The sequence below is a fragment of the Buteo buteo genome, chromosome 1, assembly GCF_964188355.1.
Source record: "Buteo buteo chromosome 1, bButBut1.hap1.1, whole genome shotgun sequence".
Lineage (NCBI taxonomy): Eukaryota > Metazoa > Chordata > Aves > Accipitriformes > Accipitridae > Buteo > Buteo buteo.
The window spans coordinates 17,096,679-17,120,931 of NC_134171.1; the positions used below are offsets into that span (position 1 = coordinate 17,096,679).

The 24,253-nt window shown below is 37.9% G+C and overlaps 1 protein-coding gene across 4 annotated transcripts in view; it reads right to left on the reverse strand.

Annotated features, from left to right (window-relative positions):
• The window catches only part of TAPT1 (transmembrane anterior posterior transformation 1), a 50,166-nt gene extending 26,302 nt beyond the window's left edge, over window positions 1–23,864 (reverse strand). Inside the window, exons 1-6 of one of the 4 annotated variants that reach the window (XM_075023430.1) lie at window positions 18,614–18,642; window positions 15,144–15,205; window positions 14,260–14,378; window positions 10,070–10,136; window positions 9,380–9,403; window positions 568–730 (exon numbers count right to left, since the gene is read on the reverse strand). In XM_075023430.1, the coding sequence (XP_074879531.1) occupies window positions 568–730; window positions 9,380–9,403; window positions 10,070–10,136; window positions 14,260–14,269 (264 nt within the window). In that variant the 5' untranslated portion in view covers window positions 14,270–14,378; window positions 15,144–15,205; window positions 18,614–18,642. Of the gene's footprint in view, window positions 1–567; window positions 731–9,379; window positions 9,404–10,069; window positions 10,137–14,259; window positions 14,379–15,143; window positions 15,206–18,613; window positions 18,745–23,569 lie in introns of those variants that run through there. The other 3 variants (XM_075023410.1, XM_075023439.1, XM_075023420.1) reach the window with 3 other exon arrangements.
• Window positions 23,865–24,253: the final 389 nt, after the last annotated feature.

A 24,253-nucleotide genomic window follows, 5' to 3' on the forward strand; every position in this document is an offset into this window, starting at 1 on the left:
TATCTTACCTCTCAAAACAGAATTTCCTTTTCTTGTTTCACTATATTCATTCAACTTAATGTTTATATACTCTAGCTTTTGTCTGCTAGCCAGGACTGAGAAAGATTAAGCAGTAACATGTGTCCTTGCACACAATGAAAGCTATACTTCCATAATGAAGAATTAAAACCCAAATTCTACGTCTTCTACCATATTCCTTTTCTGCTCGCTCTCAGGATCTTACAACTATTTCAAATCAATAGCTTCTACTTTTCTCAAGTTCAAAACCTCATTCATTCCACTTCTTGCATTTCAGTTTAAGACATTTCTTCTTCCATTTCCAGTTCTCAATTTTCATTCAACTAAACTGATAAATAAGCTCCAGGAACTAGGCAATATGAAACAGTATCTCCAAAACTTATTTTTCACAAACTTGTCCGTTTCACTGCATTTAGGCTTATTATCATGGGTGTGTGCACATTTGTGAGAATACAAGACGTGCCATATTCTAAGTACAAATACTGTAATAAAACAATATTTTATAGTCTGAAAAAAGCATGCTTGACATTCTGATGCCAACATTCTTACCTCAAGCATGTTATAGATGATGTAGAGCTTTATGACAGACTGTCCCCTTATCAGATGATACATCATAGAGTAGTCAACATAGTGCATCATGAAGTAGCAGATGACCAATATAACTCCTTTGAGAATGTCACATACCTGAGCAGGTTGTAGCAAACGTCTATCACTGAAATACAAAGGGCAAAAAGTTCCACTAAATGTCATATACCCACAAAACACAAATGTTACCAAGTCAATAGGAATTTACAGAAGCTGTGAATCAAGGATATATTTTAATGTAGTTTACTACTGTCCCTTTCCCTGCCCCTCACTCCAACACGTAAGAAACACCATGACCATGATACACATTTATAGATCACACTCCTGAACAGGATCACATTCTCTTATCTGCCACATCCATTTAGTTAAAATGCTGTATTTGTTGGGTAAGAGCTCCCACTCGTTAAGAAGTTTCCGCATGCATACCCTTTGGTTTTTAATTTACCTTCCCTCTTCCAGCCAATTCTACTTATTGTTTTGACTTCCTCAGTTACAGAAATTGTATTTGCTATAACCAAAAGAAAAAGAAATGAAGCAGTCATCTTCAATTTCAGTATAATGAACCAGATGCTGAGGAACAAGTTCTAAACACAATTCCATATCTTCTTTTAGCTCTAAGCTCTGCAGCAGTAAATGCAAACAATTTGACATCAGAGCTTGAGGTTGATCTTGAACCAATATAGTTTTCTATCTATAGTCCCACAAGTAACCCAGAAGACTAGACGAATCATTACACAATTTCATCCTATAAGCTAAAACTACATGAAGAAAATAGCTTTATCTCAATTGCCACATAAGCATAATTAAATTGCAAGACAGTCTTAACTTGTCTTACTTAGTTCAGTATTAATAGGATGCAAAGCATTTAAAAAGCCTTTAAGTTAAATCAAAAGGTTATTTGAGAATTAAATATAAAAAAATAGAGAAATAATTTCCTATTACGTGTATTTATTTTTAATATACACTGAAAGGCTTTTGCAGAAGTTAACATTTCACAAAAGTCAGAACCAATTAGCAGAATGCAAGTTATGAATTTTTGTTTTCTGTATTCTTAAATCACTAGGTTATCCAGAGATTAGACAATGCTCCCATAAACTGGTAACACATGTAGAGAAAAATTAGAGTAAGTTGATAAAAATTCATGCTATTTTTAAAAAATATCTGAATAGTTACTTAATGACCTCTAGGAATCAAGACATTCTACAGACCCCTGGAGACAAGCCAAAAATCCCATCTACCTGACTCATTCTATTTAAATACAACATCAGAGCTAGAGTGTTATACTTCAGGTTTCTTTGTTGTCTTCCATTCAAAAGAAAAAAGCACTCAAGACAGCATTCATGCATTATAACACTCACGGAACCACACACTGTCATTCTACAACAGACAAATAGATCATGCTCATTTTGGGAGTAGCAACGAGAAAGTTTCCAGAACTCTCAGCTTTACAGCATTACACGTTGAACAGAGAGCAACTGCTCCTTTTATTATATACTTTTTATTGCATAATCTGTATTAAAATTCATTATATTCTGAATAATAGAATTCAGCCTGGTCCAGCACACCAGAACTACTTACAGTGATTTTCTCTAAGAGACATTTTCTTGCTTTCAAGAGTCATCCAGTAACAGTATCCACACCACATTTTATCTCAGACTAAGTCTTTGACAAAAAGCCTCAGTGAATTTTCTTCCTTTCCCCCCCGAATTGAGTTTTAACTGAAACACCCATTTAAAAACTTAAAGAAAACAGAAAGTGTCCATTTTCCAGCACATACAGTATTTGCCTGCTGCTTAAAGAACCTATGTCTATGCCCTTGCATGACACAAAAAAAATGCACCCTCTCCAACCTGCAAAATTACATTTTGCAAGTTTATTGCCCTATTTAACTACATCCGATTTAAATGATTATACTTATTTAAATATATTAGTATATATTGAAACATCTATAGGATTTAAGCAAGCCCATAATTATGATTACCACTCATATGCTGAGTAACACAGTATGTTCCTTTTTCTCCAACCTACTTCAATTTTGGAAGTGTACCCAGAGTCATTTCAATACAAGTCTCCCAGCCAACACTCACACTCCACAATACAGACTGGGATAAAGTGGTAGAGGTATTATTACTCCACAACAGTAATACCAGGTCTTAGCATTTGAAAAAGAGAATCAGAATTTGTTACTCAGATATTAGCATCTTCATTCTTCCAGCCAACACCTACCTTATCATTAGAGAAGTAATGAGTACATGGTAGAGAAAATCTGACTAGCAAATGAGGCACCCACTTCAAAAGTCTATGTTTTAAAAGTTTGGCAAGGTACCAATTTTTACAATGGGATGGTCTCTTCTTGAAATGCACTAGTAAGCAGAACCTGTTTATGAAGTTTCTGAAGCAGCCCAGAAAGATTCTCACAGCAAAATGCTTTGATGTCCACAAATCAATACAGACTGAAAATTATCATGTTAAAGGTTTTCTGGCTTACAAATAACATCAAAGATGCTCAACTACCAGTACAGTCACAAGTCACAGTTATTCTGTACTGTTAACCCTATCACTCTTCTGCCTGTGTTGATTTTCATCAGTATGACTACATTTGAGTAAAACCAACTCAGGTGAAGCCGATGTAAAAGCAGATGGCAACCATCACAGGGGCATACAAACTCTAAAACCAGACTACATCAATCAAGAGCACAACTGGTCTTCTAAAGGAGGTCTCAACTCTGAAAACTGACTCAAGAAAATAATGCCATACAAAGATGCATCCAAACTTGCACACAGCATCCTATACACTGGAAAGATGAAGATACTCTGAGAACGTGCTGGGTACAGAACAAACTGACTATCACTACAATTCAATTCAAAGGCTGCTCAAAAGGGTCAGATCAACTACACTTGATTGCTGTGCCCCACAGGAATTAAGCTTTTGTAGGATAGAGTACATTAAAATAATGTTTTTGGAGAATTTTACCTCTCAAAGTGACTTGGATTTAGTTTCTCAGTAGTTTGTATATCTAGAAAAAACTGCAGTAAACACCGCACTTCTTTCTGACGTTTAAACTAAACATACACTCTATTCATGTTCAGAGTTGTGCAATAACTTCTTGTGCTTCTCATCCACACGAGAAGCAGAACCAACAGTAGTGCTGTGACTACTTCTTCAAAACACATCTTTAAAAGAAGTCACAAAAATATCCTCAGTTTCAGTTTACTCAGTTTGATGACAGAAGAGCTGTCAACATCTCTAACCCCTGGCCAGTACAAGGGATTATTGCAAAGGCTGAGTGCAGAAAACTGCTTTTTAGAAAGTGAAAAGAGTAAGAAGATCCTGGCATTTAAAACATATTCCTGTGTCCTTTCATTGTACACTAAGACAGACCCCTTCATATTGACTAGGCAAGTAATCCATGGTCTACAACTAACATGTTTCTGATTGAGAAAAACCATGAGTACTGCATAAATCCACAAAAGCACTTTTATTGCAGCTGAATCTTTTTCTGCTCTGGCTAATAACATTTACAAAAGGATATTGAGGTGTGGCTCTGAATATAATATGGGATAGGGATAATTATTTCCTACAAAGACAAGGAAATCAAGTAAATGGATTAAGTCTAATGATTGTCACCTTTTGGCAAATACACAGAACTGCCTGCAAAGCCCACAGTTATGAAATGATGTGGTCACTGTTTAGTGAGAACTGAACATTGCAGTTTTAGTATATGATCAGACTTACATTGGTTCAATATATATTTGTCACAAATCATTCCTATCCTTCACATTAAACTGTTTAATACTTGTAAACACACAGAAGCTGATGTGATTTTATTCCTGTCATAAAAAGTCTTAGCCCATGCATTATACACATTTTCTGCATTCATTTTTCTCAATATGTGTTTCTACTTATTGTCTCCAGTAACTACCCGGAGACAACACTGGAAAGTACTTTCAGAACAATCCTGAACACTAACTAATCAGACCTCATGATTAATATCCCATACAGACTCATCTGCACCATGAGTACTACAGAATCTCTAAAAAACAAAGAAAAAAGCCAGTATCAGCTATGACAACTATACAAAGGACAAGAAACAAACAAGAAATACATAGCATAGTGCTGAGAACACTTTCAATACCTCATTTGGAAGTAGGGAGCCAAGAGGTAAGAACTAGACAATACTGAGCTACTGTACAACTCTAGAAACCGTTGAACAGAGATATGAGAAGTTGACACAGCTTGGCTCATTTCAAAGGACTTTGTATTTTTACAGTTGTGCACGAAGTGTGACAAAATACAGAGGGAAAGTTTACATGAAAATTAGTTATGGGTGTTTTTTCTCACTCATGAGAAAAGGAGAACAATAAATAAAGAACATAAAAACTATGTTATTTTATATTTTATCATTCCAGTTACAAGTCAGCAAGCAGTAGAATCTTTCTATAGAAATCAGTTGGTCTTTTCCTTTAAAGCTATCCCAGGCATACAGTGATGCTGCAGAAGTGAATTAAATATTAACACTTTCCCAGCTTCACTGAATTCTGCTTTTAAAAGATAGTATCATGAGAGCCTTTGCCCATGATGCAGTTCCTCTAATATATTACTTCAGGATCATCTTTGTGTAACAGGTCAGCTATTTCTGGGTCCTTTGGCACCCCTTTGCGCATGTTGAACAGTATTGCAAACTAGTTTGCAATTCCAATTTCCAATCAATTTCTTCCTTCATCGACAATGTAGTCTGTAGACAGCATTCAGCACCCGGGTAACTGTGGCACAAAGCATGCTCTGTGCCTCAGATTCTTTACAGCAGCATTGTCCTGTGCTCTCGTCCTGTGCTTCTGGGGAAAAGGAGGCTGAGGGGAGACCTTATCGCGCTCTACAACTACCTGAAAGGAGATTGTAGTGAGATGGGTACTGGTCTCTTCTATCAAGTAACTAGTGATAGGATGAGAGGAAATGGCCTCAAGTTGTGCCAGAGGAGGTTTAGATTGGATATTACAAAAAATTTCGTCACTGAAAGGGTTGTCAGGCATTGGAACAGGCTGCCCAGGGAAGTGGTGGAGTCACCATCCCTGGAGGTGTTCAAAAAATGCATAGACATGGCACTTCAGGACATGGTTTAGTGGGCATCGTGGTATTGGGTTGATGGTTGGACTCCATGATCTTAAAGGTTTTTCCAACCTAAACGATTGTATGATATCCTACTGGATTCCAGAAATAACGTTACATGAACTGTTTCACAATTTGGCTGATTACACAGCTGAATATAATTACAACTTTCACATCTCAAACGAGTAAATACATGGATTCAGGGCATTTGGTCCTTCAAATGTGCCTTATTAAGATACACGATTTCTGTCTTTTCACGTAATTATTTCTGCCATTATTCCATTATTACTTCTAACATTTTTGCTCTAAGTCATGCTCTCCAAGATGCTCTTTACAGAATTTTACAAGTGGTTTCATTATGCTAAGCCTCAAGTTCCCACGTTTAGCCGTACAGACTAGACTACCAAGGAATCAAATTTTTAAATTAAAACTTCTTCAAATATCAAAGTACCTTAACAGTAAAGAGTAGGGCTTAGTCATTCTTTCTATTATCCGCTATGTAAAATCTTGTATTGCTTTAGTATTACTACCGCTGAATACACCAAGCTGTTTAAACATGAGATGATCCTTCAATCTGCATGAATTCAGAGTGAAAAATCCAAGCATTCCTCTACAGATAAACTCTCTCACACTGTAACACTAACTAGAAAATTAAGACAACACAAAAAACACACGCAGGGCCTTCAATATTCTACAGCATATACTTAACAAGATGTTCAAACTCCTCAGCCTTTGGGTACATTTACCATTACGTCTACTAATTGACAGAAAATCTCCACTGAAACAAACCCTTACGTCTCCAAATAATGTAATTATACAACTGCATGCTGAAGGGGATATACAAGCTTATTATTCATTTTAACATAAGAAAGTGATGTGCAAGCCTTACTACTATACCTCCCTATTCCACCACAGCATGATTCTGTTTCAGCCCAGTCAATTACCAAAAGAAGCAGCATGTCAAGCTCAATGCTTATCATACAGTGTTTGAGGCAGTCAAAAGTGAAACTATGGCAAAATTTATACAACGCACTGACTGATATCAACCAAGACCTAGGAATTCAGAAAACTGGTCTGTTACAGAAAAAAATTACTTTTTTCAACACAATTCATAAGGTCAAGGTTTACTGTTCATGCTTCAAACTTTTCAGATTATGGTTTGTCCACCTCGATGCACATTTAGGAAGTGTAAAGCCAAATCTTTCCTCTGTTTAGAAAACCACTGGATCTGTGTATGTCTTCTCCCTTTAGAAAGCTAAAATGAAGCAACTTCCCTTATAAACAGTTAGGAAGAAATACTTTCTGTTCTATAAAATTAAATTAAAATACTAAAAATTAGAATATTCTGGTTACCCACAATTTGTTCTATACATTTTAGGAACTACAACAACAACAAAAAACCAAACCAAAACCCTAATTTTTCTTTTCATGATTACTTGTGACATTTGTAAGAAAATCCACTCGAAGTGTTACAAAATTAAGAGTCAAACTTATTTCAAGATATACATAAAACAGCTACCCAGTGAAGAAAAATTTGATGTGAAAAGCACTGTTCATCATAAGCAGTCTCCTTAAACAAGTTTAAGGGACTACCTACCTGACGGTCATTTTCAAGGTATGTCTATTTGATACCATACTCAAAAGGCCATGATCCACATTTCATACAGTAATAAGAGTTCTGTCTCCATCTACTGGTTGAAAAATATTAGGTTCAATCATTTGTAAGGGCTATGATCATACAAATGGTCATACTACCGATAAATAATGTTTGTGACTGTTTCAACCAAACAGCATGTTAGATTTCACAGTATTTTTCCTTTAAGTTATTAAAGAAGCAAAACAGCTCAAGGTTTTCAGTGTATTGGCATCTACTCCACCAATCCCTTTTTAGTTCCAACAGCTGTACAATTAAAGTTACTTAGCATTAAGCACAGCATTATTAAAAATAAATCACAGTTTACTGGTATTTGGCTTTAATATGTTATAAATCATAAGTACCTAACGCAGAGGTTTGCTTAAGTGACTGACTGCCACAACCCCCAACATTGGGTGTTTAGTGTTTTAATACACCTTGCTTATTGAACTTAAGGTGATTAAACCATTTGAAACATAAAACGCACCCCAGGACAAACAGGAATTTGTTCTTACTGTATAAAAAAAAAATCTAAATAATCTCACTACAATTGTCTATTACATGCTTTTCAGCAACTGTCATTGCTAAATGAACAATGTTTCCACTATATTGTATACAAAGTAATTTGTAGGCAAGTATACTTGTGTGAGTACTTATTTACTTTAGGATCCCATGCATAAACACTCTGCATACATTATTTTAAACTTAGCTCTGCACAGACTGTCATATGCTATCATACAATTTCTTCGTCTTTCAGGCTTTCTGGTGCTCTTCAGTTCTTCACTAGTCTGATTACATACAGTTTTCCAGCCACTTTGCAGAGCTGTTTGGGTTTTGATTTATTTTTTTTAAACCAACAGGAATTGAATACATTTTTCTTGTTTGATTTTACAGTTTACTGCATTTTTAATTGGTTCCTTTAGTATAGTCTCATCCAAATAATTCAGATTAAACAATTACTCCTTCATAGTTAGCACAGACAAAATTTCCAATACTGATGTCACAGATACAGTAATCTAAAGATACAAATACACTATAATTGCAATAATGTTTTAGATGGATATTTTAATCTCAATAATGAACTTAACCCCCTGCATACATATACATTTATAAACTCTTAAGATAACAGTATTATTTCTATAAACATTACTGTACTTCACACTATTAAAAAAACCTTTTCATTTATATAGGTTTATTATTCAGCTAATAATGTACTGAAGAATTATTTTAGCATTGAGGTTACAAGTTTGAATAAATATTCTACAGCAAACCTTTTCTAACTGTATTATTTATTCAATATTAACACTTTAAAATAGTTAAACAACCACTGAGGTTTATATTAATAATGTATTTCAGTTATTGAAATGGTGGTCTAGTTAAAGTTTTGTTTAGATATCCTTTCTTTCTCCATTTTTACATTACAGATACTTGTATGGAAACTGAACTGTGGGATTTTGTTTTACATGTAGATATTTAGTCTTCATCAAATTTTTAATCCTTCAATGTATCCTTCATTAATGAACTGTGGTATCATAAGTTTCTAATCTTATATGAAGCATTAACAAGAATGATCAGATTAACACATAAGGAGATACTTTGCTGTTAGCATACTAAGTAAAGATGTCAGAGAAAATAAAACCCAAGCAAGTTTGTCTGAAGGGCATACTTCCCCATACAGCTACACACTAAGAATTTTCAAAATGCGCAAAGTGATCTATTGGAATTATTTTCCTACAATTATGCTCAAGTTTGGAATTAAGTTTGGCTTCAGGAACAAAAGCTATTTTGATCAAATCTAATATCCAGTTTGAGACTTTAAAAAGAGATACAGTTTACAGTATGTGGGACTTCACTGTTGTAAAATTGTGAGATATACAGACTAAGTTCTGATAAAAATATGTCCCAAATGAAGAATTCTAAGATACAGAGAGCTGAGTTTGCCAAGATTAGATGGCATTTCATTTCTCAAACAATAAAAAGCCTCTACATGCACACAACACAGCACGAGACCATGCTAAGAATGAAATGAAACCAACCTTGCTGTTAGGCCTCGATGAGAGCTGTCTCAAGATAAATAAAAAAAAAAATAAGGTTTCAAATAAGTGACAACTAGAATTAGCTTTCATTGAGCTTTTTTTTTAATAATAGAATCAACTGTAACTGAAGCCAGTAAACAAGCATATGCTAAAGTGCTGTATTTTATTATGCAGAGAATCAACTTCCAAGTCTAACACTAAAATACCTGGCAATGAACTTTCAGAACTCCCCAAAATTTACGTTAAGCATTAAAACAAAAAAAACACCTGCTTGAAGTACACACAAAAATACAGCTATGAACCTCACCGAAGTGTTACTTAGAATAAATGTAAAAAAGCTTAAGGCACTATAAACTAAGTACAGCAGGGGCTAGTTTTTCCAAGATATCCTATTTTAAATTGGGCCAAACTGGTCATAGGCACTCTATCTACAAAATCACAAAAATCTAAAAGATCACAACCTTTTTCCACAGTGATGTGAAGTTACATATGAAAATATACCTACCATAAACAGCGTTGAGTCAATTTCACGTGTTGGTTATTAAAACTAAGTGTTGGCTTCTCCTTTGAAGTATGTTAGTTAATTTAGCTATACTATTCATTTGTAATCAGTCTTTTTACTGATTACATGTAGATGTGTGAATTTGGCTGACAGCATAGAAGGAAAAAGAAAAATCAGGATTTACTCACCAAGGAGGAATCCCTGTGACACCACATTCCATCCTATAAAGGAAGTGAAAGTGCTCTTCCCTTCCGTCTGATTTACAAGAAAGAAAGAAAGAGAAGGTTGTAATGTTGCTACACTATGCACTGTTATGGAGAGGAGAAAGGAGTACTTGATCTGAGAGTTTATGACAAAAATACTGAACGCATCTGCCTTTTTTTTGGTTGGTAGAAAGCCACATGTTTTGGCAGACAGGTGCACTACTTTCTCAATGAACTTAACCAGACAATAGGAAGTTTATGTATTTAACAGCTATAGTCCTTAGCAAAAAAAAAAAAAAAAAAAAAAATAGGCTTGGGGGTAAGTGTGCAACAGAGGTTCAAATTTATTTAATAACCTGATAATATAAACAAAGGAACAATGGCCGCAATAAGAATGTCAGTATATTTGTTTGGTTTCTTTGGGTTTTTTTTCCCCCAAGATGTTTTCTTTCTACAGTTTCTTTCTTGAAGTAACGCTGTTCTATTTATTTCCTACTGGAAAGCATAAATCTATGATTACACAAGAGGGCAATGGGAATTTTAAGAGGTACGTATAATACAACTGAAGTTAATGGTGTTATTGCTGACGGGACCTAAATTCACTCATTTCAGGGAGAAGAGAGCGGAGTACATGAAAAACACAGAACACATTTATAATCTGTATCTATTTCCACATGGAAGAAGTGTAAAGATCTTGTCAATCCATCTTCACATATACAAAAATTCATAATCTACTTCTTCATTTTCTTGAGAAAACTAGAATTTGGAGAAAAAAAGAAGTCTCACTTTCTGTAACAAGTCCTTAAATGCTTTATGGACAAGATACAAAATGCCTTTGAGAGCAATTAAATTGGGAGTCCCATCAGAGCTTCAGTATGATACAATTTTAGCTTTCATATCACAGTGTTTTTCAAATAATACAGAAGAGCTTTTCCACATTCCCACATGAGTTTTTATCGGTACGCAACATATTTTCACGAAAAACAAAAAGTTAGCTCTATAAAAGTGTTCCAAAACAAGCAGAGATATTGAGCTGACCAGAATCTCTGGGTCTGAGGTATTATAATTTAAAAAAATGTCTCAATTGTAAAAGGAAACCACAGGCAGAATTAATTTTAGGAACCTATCATCAAGGACTGTAATTCTGAAAAGAACTCCACTTCTCTCTCTACCTTAGATTTGGTGTCCAGCAAAGTATGTGCTTTTACGTTGTCAAACAATATTTTATTAAAATGAGAGTAGTTTACAAGATTTGAAGAGAATAATTTAAGAAACTTCCTCCTATGACTTGGAAGAAAATACAGCAGAGCTAATTTTTTTTGTTGTTGTTATTTCAGCAGATGCAATTTATTTTTGTTAAGTGTTTGTTAATTTTAAGAGCACCCTGCTATTTACAAAGCACAACAGTAATGAAGTTGCACCTGCCAAAATCACCACAATCTCATGATTCAGCCTCTGCCAGTTTGACCACAGCCATTAACCAGCAGTTCAGTTTATTTAATGACAGAATCTTAGATTCTTCTGACTGAAGTGTTCGAAGTTTTAGAGTCTCTCTCTAAAGTAGCAATGTTAACACCAATATAGCTCTGACAAATACACAGAACTAAATTTACTCAAAAGGAAAGATCAAGTGATGAGGAGTGAAGACTTTGCAGTTAAACTGAAGCACTTAACACTGTCTAGCCAGAAAAAGGAATCAAATTTCTTTAAAAAACGTTAACTCTTTGTTCCCTTTCAGAGCTCTGTAAAATGGAATATTAAAACATGTGGAATAAGCTATAATGCACTCCCCCTACATTTAAACACTGCACAGAATACCATCCATATACAGGAATTAGCCCATCTTACATAGAATGTGGTTTTATTGTTTTAAAGAAATAATGGATAATATAATCTTTTTCTACACTAAAAAGAGGAGAAAGTTATGAGGAAATAAATGAAGAGTAAACTGGAAGGGAGACGGAACACTCACTGTTCAATCATTTCACTGAGACGTAGAGAAAAAAGTCAAGATGAAGGGAGGAGCACTTTTATTTACTACACAGAATGGAATATGATGTGGCAGGTTCAAATAACAACTAGTCATGTCTCTCAACACTTACTTGACATTTTTGAGAAAAAGCAAGCTAAAAGATAAACAGCCACCTGCTTTGTAAGTACCTTTTGTAATTACAGATGTGATTTAGCTATTGAACTCTACTTTGTTACAAACACATAAAAATATATTTCCTGAGCTAGAAGAAAATCCAAAATCTTTTTTTACCATAACAAATCAAATCAGCATAACTAGAAAAACAACAGCCCCCCCTCCAAATCAAAGTGCAGGCTCTGAATATTTGGAAATAAGACCTGAAAAAGTCCCATTACATACTATGAACATGAATTGTGAACCTTTCAAGTAAACCAGCAACTTTAAAACATTAACGAATTAGACAAAACCTCAAGTGGTGAACAAGTAAAGAGATTCTAGGGAAATAAATTCCATAAATATTTGAGGAAACTGTGACAAAAAAAACTGCTTCAGGAGTTGTTACAAAATGAAAGCCTTCTTCACTCAAGATAATCTCAGTTTTACTGCATCTTACCTGATAACACTTTAAAGTTAACATCGTCAAGTTGAATAGCTTAAACTGGATTCTATCCTGCCTCACACGCTAAAAATACCATCAAGCAGACTGTTTTAACACTGCAGCTGCATGTACATATATATACACACATACACACACACATGAGCGTGTATGGTATATTTTCAATGTCGCTTTCTTCAGTGTATTAAACAATACCCAAAACCACCAACTGGTCTTTCAAATTTTTAACAGTAGTTTCAGAAGAACAGAAAACTTGTTTGTCAAAAGGAAAGCTGAGTTTATAAACAAGGAAGAAGACTTCTTAAACAGAAAAAAAGTAGTAAGATCCCAATGATATGTTAAAATCTATTACATTTACCTGAATTTTAGTATTTTAGCAATAGCACCCATACAGATATTTACAAATAGGCACATGATTTGACTTGTCATCAGGCTAAAGCTAAATAGCTGTCATATTTTTTACACAGCTAGGAAAATTCTCTTAACATAATGAAAGTCTGAGATTCAGCTCAAAATTAACAACACAATAAAACATTAGAGACTGCCACCTAGTGCCTATGTTTAAGCATCACCAAAGTAAAAACTTTAGCTTAAAACTATACTTTAAAATAGTCTTTCTTATGCAAACAAACTAGCATTTGCTCTAATCAGAACATACTTCTAAACTATGCATCTAAAAGCACTTCACATATAAAAGACTATTAATAATGCAAATGCAAGCAACTCAATTAAAAAAATAAAAATAGGCTAGAGTAAATCAACTTCAAGTTTGGGGAAATCCAGAATGAAAACCCTGAAGTCCTTATTTATTCAAGGAAAAATTACAACATCAGTATAAATACTCCTTTTCTTTTAGGCTACACTTAAGGCTTACATAATGAGGTTTACCGTGAAGTAGCAACTTTTATGAAGGAAATTAATTCTATCCAATTTTTGATGCCTACACCAGCAAGGCAAACCAAAAATCCTATGTATTAGCAACTTCTTCTTAGTATTGATCTGAACGAAAAAGCAAGGGATTAAGATCTAAGATTTCTTAATATTATTCTGATTAGTTAGTCCCATCCAATTACTCTTTAAGACTCTTCGAAGGAAAGAAACCTACACATTTTATAAAGGGATCCTTTGGGCAAAGTTTACCATGGAAATAAGGAAAACTTTTGTTGTTTAAAGAAAATAATCAAACTTTTGTTTCAGTATCAAAGAGTCTCTCAAAAGACATAAGCCAAGTCATTAACTCAAGTCTAAGAAATCTTAAAACACTGTTCAAAGAGATGTTAGTTAAAAGAACAAAACTATAGGGTAAGGTTACATCTCTGTCCTTTACTAACCTGAATATGCCTAAGTGGTGCTGTTATCAAACTGTTGTGTCTGAAGGAAACAACGATGACAGTTAGTGACTGGTAGCAAAGCTTAAAGGTCCCACGCGCACCTTTGCTTTGGCTAGTTTAGACCAAAACTTCTATTTTACAGTGGAAGAAGTCATTAGTAGTTCAAATGGCACTGAAAGGCCATAAAATTAAGCAGACACATAAATAGCTAAAGATTATTTAAGGGTATCAACACCTTTCTCTTGAATCAACTTACCGTAAGCCATAGCAAGGCAAAGTGATGAACCGGAACATTGCCAGAAAAACTCTCAAAGGAAGCAGGGTGAATACATACAGAAAAGCATCCAGGCACAAAAAGATTCCAAAAAACATCAACTAAATTACAAAAATAAAACAGAATTATGTTAGTAGTTTATAAAGAGTTACAAAAAGTTCATAAAGAATTATATTATTTTATGAAAGATACATTTACATAAGACTAATTAACCAAATAGGCACAATACTCTCACTTGTTCAATCAGCTGAATTTTATGAAAAATAACATGCTATGCACTTGGAAGACTATTCAGCAAAAATTCTGCACCACAAGGTCCAAGCAGCAAAGGCTTTTGCAGACTTCCATGGCTCACCGAACTCAGTCTTTCTTAACTAGATGAATTGCACTTGGATGTAACTAACTCATTTTCCAATGGTGACTTTCCTCTAAGGTTACAAAAGTTAGTGTTTTTAGCCTTAAGAAAAAAAACCAAGTAGAGCTGTGTGTACATGTGCACAGCCATTTTCTGCCTACCTCCTTTTTAATATGCTACCCCACCCCCCCAAAAAAAATTCTTTTACCTTGTTAATTTTATATTGCACAGCTAATTACAGCTGTGGCAGTTGTCCTTCAGAGAATATCCACCTTTTTCATACAAAGAAGAATATAAAATATGAAGAGGTAAACTTCCAGTTGCCCTCAGTTTAAATGCTTTATCCTTAATTTACAGAAATAGTTAAAGCCATTTCATTATAGCCACAAGCCAAGCAACTCTATATAATTAAACTAGACCTAAACTCTGTAATTAAAAAGCTCTTCTATACCAGACTCTCCCCATACGACTTTCCTTCTTTACCTGCTCTTTGAATGTATTTAAGATTTACCTGAATGGGACTCTAGCCATATGCTTTTACACTTCTGTCAGACCAGAAGCTAGCCTTTTTTCCTGCAAGGAAAATCACATAAAAAGGCAAGCTTAACTGACTACACAATTAAGACTAGCAACATCTAAGCAGGCCTAGATATCCATGACAGATATGCATTTACATGTGAAAGCTGTATGTACTGCTGACCGGAAAGGAAGACACTGGTTTGGGGGGAGGAGGGAAGTAAACCAAAGCCCAAGTACTTTCACCTGCCACAATCTCTTTGCCTTTCCAAATACCTTCTTCGTCAACAGGCAGTTCAATGTCCAATCACCAATACAATAGGTACCTTTCACTCCTACTCCTCCAGCATCCTTGTAACTGAAAGCAATCCTACGGAGTACACTCCATGGCATCTATATACAAGCCACATAAGATGACTGACTCAGGCACAACAGCAGTGCTATCATCTCTGAGCTGTTGCTTTCCCTTATAATACTATTTCCACCAATTCTGCAGTCTGTACTTCAATACCATCACATCATTAAGGTCTCCTCCCTGATATTCACTCATTCACCTCTAGTACCATTTTCTAAAATTTCAGCAGAAAGTTATCATTCAAAATTATCAGGAGCAGTGGTTACAAATAATGAATGAATTTATGCATTGCATTTTAATATGCTATTAAGTTACCTATTTATTTGCTAACTTTTAAACCAGGTGCTGAATATCCAAGCACTGAGAACAACTGGAGCTGAACATAGATCATCTTTTTTTTTTAAATTTTTTAAAACTCCTTAACCCCAAGCAAAATAGAAAGATAGTCTGTCCTTTTGCCCCTGTGTTCTTTGAGGGCATCTTTATAATCTAGAAAACAACTCTGCATTTTCTTTTTTATTTAGACAGACTTTTTCTCTGCCTGAGTGTAACCACTGTTTTTCACATTCTGTAAGCTCGTGTTAATATTTGCAAGTGTTGCTTTAATGTCCACATTTTCCTAATTTTTTACTACATTGCACTTGCATATATACATGCACTCATTGAAATATAATCAGCACTGAACCTTCCACTCACTTCTGTAAACATTATTTTTGCTGCCACATTCCAGATGCTGAGGAGCTAACAGAAAAGCTTACAGAGCATCATCATTACTATATTTTAGCAAAAGAGCACAAAGTTTAATTTTGAGATCAATTTACAAGTGTTCCCTTAAGACAGCAGGAATAGGGACCACCTTTTCATTTAGTACAAATAACCTATTACAAGGAAGAGCTTCCAATGAAACTGCACAAAAAGCTTGAGTGGAAGTAGCTTTTATATTACAAATTATCTAGCTTCTCTAAATAAAAAAGGGGTATTCAGAACAACAACAACAAAAAATACTACCCTTTTAAGATCACACCCCACTCTAAAATTATGTGTATGTAATAAGTGCATGTTCAAGAATACCTCCCAAGATTAAGCTTTGATAAATTTACTCCAGTTTATTCTCACTCTACTTGATTATGATTTTCATTCCTAGTCTGTAATTATACTATTAGGTAGTAAACAATACAAGCCATTAAGAAAATTGTCCTCCTCCTTTCCTAGTGTCTCACCTACTTTATTTCAATTAAGCAGACTTTTGTATCACACCGTCAAGTAATTTGTGCAATAGGTGATGATCTGTACACCATTTAGTTTTCTAGGTGCTCATCATACTTTTCCAATTTTTTTCATGGGTATGATTCAATTTGATATAGCTAGTATATATACACTAACCTGGACTAACCCCATTGAAATAACTAACAAATTTATTTCATAACCACTCTGTAAAAAGCTAACTACCACTTTTTAAATCTACCTGCTTATTACTCAGTTTCAAATTCTTTCATATTCAAAGTACAGACTGAAGTTTGATTTACCATGCAAAACCCATCACTTTCACCACTTACAGCATTAACCTTATTTATGAAAGACTGCTGGCCTTCACTTTTTCTTACACACTGGAAGTTTTATTGGAAATCTACAGTGATGATCCTTCAGAATAATTTCTGTGGCTTGGAGACAGCACGTAATAGTCTACATAATTACAACAATTACTGCTGTATTGTTCAGCTGAGACTCTACCATAAGTGGAATATTCTACCATAAACTGGAATAGGTAAACAGTAAGGATGTGAAGACACTACCCCTGGAGATTTTCAAAGGCCAGCTGGATCTGGTCCGGAGCAACCTGTTGTAGATAATGCAGCTTTAAGCAAGGGCTTGTACTACATCATCTCCAGAGGTCTGTTCCAATCTCATTCATTCTGTGATTTTCTGCAGTAACTGACTGGGAATTTAGTTTTGTAAAACCAGGTCCCATCATGGTCCAAGGATTAATTTAATGATACTGAAGAGGGATCCTGAGCACCGCTGACAAAGAGAATCCTACTCTCCCTCCCTCCTACACTGCTCTTTCATCTTTCTGTCCCTACCCCAAGCCATACAGCTCCCCTTCCGCCCTTGTGTAGGCTCTGGATTCTCAAGAATATTTGCTGAGCAATTCAGCTCACCATCCTAGCAAAGAACAAACAGAGCAAGAAAAGTGAAGCGTTCGCTTTCAAATTATGAGCTGATTTGACTCTTAGAATGGTCCAACAAGCACCACAGCTCATGCAAAACAGGCAGCATGTGTAAGGCAGGAGACTGAAGTTGGAGGAACGGTGAAACAAGACTCTTCCTTCAATATAAATTAAATTGATTTAGCCCTACCATGTAACTTCATCCCTAGAGGTTTTGAGAATTTTAGCAATATTACTTTTAATGGTATCATTACACTGCAGCCTAGCCAAACCTTATTATCAATGTTGCCTTACTCATCATCCTTGAGCACATTCCTGCTGTCTCACAAATCAAAATGCTTAAGGCAGAATAAAACTCTCTTCTATATTAGAGCACTGGAATTGGCTCACTGCAGGGCCAAAATTATATCTAAACTGTCATAAGGGAGGTGGCAGGAATGCCTCAGGAAGGGCCATAGCACCAGGACGGAGAGGAAAGATGTGGTAAACACTGGCAAGAAGCAAAGCAGAATACTATGAAAATTAACTCAAAAACCTTAGACAGAAAGTCATCCATCACCATTTTTTAAAGGAGTGAAATCTTCCCACCCTCAAATCATTTTAGACCAGAAAAATCTTTAAAGCTTTTTTTTTTAATGTAAAATTACATTTTGCTGTAAAAAGTTTTCTTTTGCTTGACTGTTCCTTTAAGGATCAGTGACATCTTTATATTTTAATTTGTCATCTGCACTTGAAAGTTAGTCATGTCCATCCCTGCTGATAACATGAATTGCCAACAGCAACAAGCAAACATAGGCAAAAACCCCCAAACCACAAACGTTTAACTTACTAACACTGAAAAGTAATCATTACAGCTGTTTTAATTATTTTTTAGTAGCAAAAGTGTTTGAATAATAAATACTTCTTTAAATAATTTAATGCAAATCTTGAAGTATACTTCACCTTTTCCAGTTCTTTTGGTATCCGCATGCACGTGTATACTCTCTCTCTCCGCTCTGTGTATTTTGCTTCATTGTGTTCAAGGAAGTAACCTCTTGTTAGCTCAGCACTGATGAATCTCAGCAATGAAAGATCTACATTCAGGAACACACATAAGCAGAAGATACTTCAGGCAAGATCTCCAAAGAGTGAGAAGACTGCTATGCTTTCATTGCTTGCTACATGTTTCATTTACATCACACCTAACCCAGAAGGTTTCTGCTGATCATAACCAGAATGTCAAATAACTTGGTATGGAAGGACCTATATGAGAAGCAAGTCCTATGCTCTCCCATTTCCCTGTTGCCTCTCAACAAACAAAACAAGCTACTTTTCCCAGCCAACCACTGTCATCAGACATCCCACTTCTCCAAAACATTACTCAAAGCAGCTACACTGAATGCAGTATGCTGAGTGGATCTAATACTTAATGTACTGACAGTCCTCCTAAATTTACTAAGCTCTACTTCAAGACTTCTTAGAAGCTGTTTTCTCCCTCAGCAACACTCGGAGCTTGTTCTTTAAAATAAAGAACGACTTTCTGCAAGATCAAAACACTGATGATACATGATCCCAAGTGATTCAATGCACAAACAGTACAAGCATGCTGATCATTTGATGATCAGACCGAACTCTTTCAAGACCAAAAAGCCATCAAGCACATACAGGTCTTCTGTATTTTAATGGCTGTAGGTAAATAAGCCAAAGGCTGACTGACCCATGTTTAGTCAACCCATATGGCTTCTAAAAAAGACTTTGTGCAGAGCAGTCTTGCAAAAGGAAATAAAATATGAAATTATAATTATGAAAATTCAGGCTGTCAGCACAAGGAGGTTGAGCTTAAGCTTTGACACTCACTGACAAGGTCTGACATTACCACCTCCTGGTAACACTTCAGAAGTGACAGAACACTACAATAAAGTTCAACATTTCTGGTTATTATTGGCATTTAAAAACAGAAACTCTCAGTGTTCACACAACATCCAAAAGATGGAAATCACTTATCTGGACAGATAGGGGAAAAGCTACAGAGCATTTATCATGACACAAGAACATGCTCACAAATAGTAAATTCAGATTTTAGCCAAAGCCTTAGTGACTACTGGGGTGTGTGTGGACCTTGCATGGTACAATGTTCCACATTTTGGGGGAGGAGGAAGAGACTGCGTAACACACCCTTAGTAAAACAGCCTAGATAACAGCTGTAAAGAGAGGAATGCAAGTATAGATGCTACATGTGAAGAGTTCACCCAAAACTGTCTGAGACAGTGGCTTCTCGATATTCACCACATTGAAGATGAAGAAGACCATTAATTGGAAGAGTAGCCAGAAAATTACAAAGAGTTTTAAAGCAAAGAAAGAATCAGCTCAAACAGAAGTATAAAAGAAGCAGAAGAGGCAGGGTGTGCTTATAACCTACACTGTCTTGGGTAGAGGGCATGTGTATTGACTGTGATTAGAACTTGTGGGGATTACAAATGGGCATTTTGAAGTTTGCGGTGGTATATTAACATTCTATGTATGTCTAGCATTGTGATTTATCATGTTGCTGATACTGATCACAGCTATATAATTCACTGACTGCTGGTTAATTATGTATTGTTAATAAATAATTATTTGCTTTAAACTACTTGAACTGAACAGTTTTTCCCTGTATGAGCTTGTTTGGACAGTGATTTTGATGATTTATATCTGTAGTTACTGATCCACTTCTAGTAAGTAGGCCAAAGCCACTGTAAACCTTAAAGGTATTTATTTTAAAACAAACAAAACCAACACATAGTTTAATGAGTAGTAAAAAACCTAATATTTACAAGTAAAGGTTCAATCAAAGTTCATTCCAGTGAAGTAACGCAGAAGATGATATCGCTAAATCGTTGTTCAGATCTCTTGCAAACTTGTTTTCTACAGTCGTCTTTTGTAACACTATCACTTCCGACTTTCTTGGTTTTCCCAATTCTTTCTTGCTTAAAAAGTCAGAAAAGATAACCTTAGGTATAAACACACAAATTCACTACTCTGTTGACTGCTCAGGTGTATTTTCTTCCACCTCAGATAACCAACCTTCTCTAACTTAAAGATAATGCACCTCAAACAACAAGTTTCCTGCGAAATATATATATGCAAATGGGCAACCACCATGGAGTAATTTATGGGGTCCCTTCCAACTTGAGATATTCTATGGTTCCAACTAATGAGCTATTTGTTTCCATTCCTTCCTACCTCACACAAACCCATTCACGGGCCTACTGTTGAAAAACAAATCATTTTACATTTCCTCCACCTGACTAGACTTTCATGCCCTAGTTAAGAGAGAATCACTCCTCATGACTGAGGCTGATCAATACACAAGCTGCAGACTGTGACTGCAAAACGGGAATGCACTGAAGCGCACAGTCGCTCAGCCACCTCCTTTCTGAGCACTTACTGCCACCCAGCATCAGCCCTAGTTCTGTGCCAGCTGTGAAAACAGATCAGTGGCTGACCCTGTAGAAAAAACACAGTAAGCAAAAGAACAGCATGAGACACCAAGGCAGGACAGAGTAATAAATCATTTGAAAAATGGCTTAATTCTGCTATCAAAGCATCATTTTCCTTTAAAAACAAGTAAACACTCTAATTCCTACTTCAAATTCCTTCCCTACTTCAAATTTCCCTCCTTTGCAGTCAGAAAGTTTTAGACTGTGGCCTAAGTTTAAATTGTTCAGATAGCATACTCTTAATGCTTTAGGTATTCTCATTTATCTCCCCACCTCAGTACAGAAAAACACAAGCATCTTCAAAACATAAAAGGACACTAATTCCTTCAAGGTAAAATGATAATGATTTACCCAAGTCATACTTCAGTGCATAGCTACACAAAGGATAACCATTAACTAGAAATGGAAAGGAAAATTTGTGCAAATGCAAAATGCACTGCACCTCAGTAAGTTTCTACTGGTATATAATTGTAACTTTAATCTTAAATGCAACAATTCCAGGCACTCACTTTACTCCTGTCAATCCTAAATGCACACTTCTTCCATAAACACTCAAATAAATCAATCGAGACTAAAACAGCACTATATTTTTTTTAAAGTATTTCCTTCTCCTCTAACGACTTCTCTGTACAGTACCGCTCCTGCTTTACCATCAGGAATAAGCCCTACTTCTATTTCCTATTTAACATATTGCTACTATTAGATGAGTTAGAACTTTTAGTTGCTCTACGAAGAAGCCTGTTGTTCTAATGTTTTTCTGTCCTGAAGAGTCAGAGAGCGCCAATGATTTTTAACTATTTTAATTTAAAATCAATTGCTGGATCATAGTTAGGAATTCCACCCTCGCCAATAACAATTTCCTTACTTTTTATAAAGTTATTTGTTCAGCTGCCTTTCAGGCACATCAGTATATATCTTGACCATTCTTGTTTTCACCACAATGCAATTCATAATACTACAATCAAGCCAATTCCTTAAAACTACGGAAATTACATCAGTTTCGTCAACACCACAGAACCGCAGTCAACGATGCTGCATGTCCTATGACATGTAACACGTCAGAAGCAGACACAGCACCTGTCAAATTCAGAAGGAAAGCATTCAATTGTTGGCAGATTATTTTAAATTAAGTCCTAATTCCTAATTTTTCTTTTTTTCTATTTGATAAGACCTGCGGTATCGCATTCAAGCCAACACTGAGGCAGAAAGCCTGAAAATGCGAACATCACTTTGAGCACTCTGCAGATTTTCAGCAAGCCACTCAATTAAGAATATGGTGCTAATAAAGTTATATAGAACCTTACCAACACTAAATCAACCCTGCCACCCTCAGTGACAATTTTTATAAAAGAAGCAGGGCCGTTTTCAAAAATTACTTTGTAGATACCCGAAATAACCAGTTCAAGTGTGAATGTAAATATAGGTGCAGACTGATATCAACGGCCGTGACATTTTCCCTTACTTTTCCCTATAAAATCCTCAGGTAGCAAACTACATTTAGTTTAAAAGACTTCTAATACCCTGCATACAACTTCAAGGCTCTAACAGGACCGTTATTTTCAGTACTGGAGGCAGAGACTATGGCACTCGTAGGTGCTCGTACACAGCGAGAACCGCGAAGACGATGAAGCGTTTCTCACGCTTCGGCAAGAAAGTTAAGCGAGCCCGCAGCCCTCCCGGCCCGGGGGGGCTCAGGAAACACGGGGCCCAGGGCTGAACCGCTCCGCTCCCACCAGAAACCGCTGTGCGACGCGCTCGCTGCAGTCACTCACTTCTTGGGAGGTATCGGACCTGACAACCCGACTTTCAACTTCAGCCTGTAACGCTGCGATGGATGATGCCCGTGTTGTTTAACGCCCCCCCCCTCCCCCCCCCGACGACCGCCAGGCAGCCTACTGCCTGACAGGGCGCGGGGACCGCGCTGCCCACGGTCTCCCTCGGGAACACGCCCGCCTGGAGTAAAGGGGCGCAACCAGCCGCCCTGAGGGGCTTCACTCCGCTGACACGGCCGGGTTCGCCGACTAAGCCGAAGGGCAGGGAGAGAAGAGGCAGCGCAGCCGGCGGGGAAGCTCCCCGCCCGCCCGCCCCCGCTACCGCAGCGGCTGAACGCCGCCGCTCCCCAGGCCCGCCGGGTCCCGGCGCACTTTTTGAAGTCGCTCACCGAAGTTTGCACGAGCGGGCGGGCGGCCGCGGCTCCCTCAGCCTCGTCGATCGCCCCGGCCCGGCCCGGCCCCTCGGGCCGGGCCGGGCCGGGGCGATCGGCGAGGCGAGGAGCCGGCGCTGGCGGCGCGCCCCCGAGGCGCCGCCCGGCCCGGGCAACACCGCCCCGGCCGCCCCGGTCTCCCGCGGGGGGCCGCCGACCCGGCCCGGGGGCCCTCGCTGCCCTCCACCCGCCCCGGCACGCGGGAGGAGGCACCTCCGCCCCGCCGCCGCCCCTCACCCGACAGGCTCCGCTTCTTCTTCCTGCCCCGGTCGCTCTCGTAGAAGCCCAGCGTCTCCGTTCGCTGCTGCGGAGACGGCTGCCCCGGGCCGGCGGCGGGCGGCCGCGGCTCGCCGCTCCCCCAGAGAGTTTTCGGCTCCCCCCGGCCGCTGTCCTGCTGCTCCGGGGCGCCGCCGCGCCGTCCTTCCCCGCCGCTGCCCGGCGCGGCGGCGGAGGCAGCGGCGTCTGCAACGCCGGCCATCTTCGCCGCCAGCAGCAGCGCCGCCCGCGCCGCGCCCGCCGCCCCCGAGCCGCGCGCCGCACCGCGCCCCTGGCGGTGAGTCATCACCGCGCGACAGCGGCGCAGCCCGGCCCGGCCCGGCCCAGCCGCCGCGCGGGGGCCGAGCACGGGGGGCGGGGCGAAGGCGGGGCGGCGCCATCTTGCCGTTAACCGCTGAGGCGCCGCGACCCCCGCGCTCGGGCCTCGCCGCCTCCCCGCGCCTTCCTCTGCCCGGCCTGCAAGCTTGCTCTGGTTTTATAGGTAATAAAGACCCTCGTGCTAGGGGAGAGGGCCGGCGGGCCTTCCACCGTTGTCGTGAGTAACGTGTGTAACGGTCACGGCTTCACCCGCCGCGGGGGCTGGGAGACAGTAGTTCGAAACGGTTGCAGATAACGTGATTAATCAACCCGGCGCCATGCAAATAA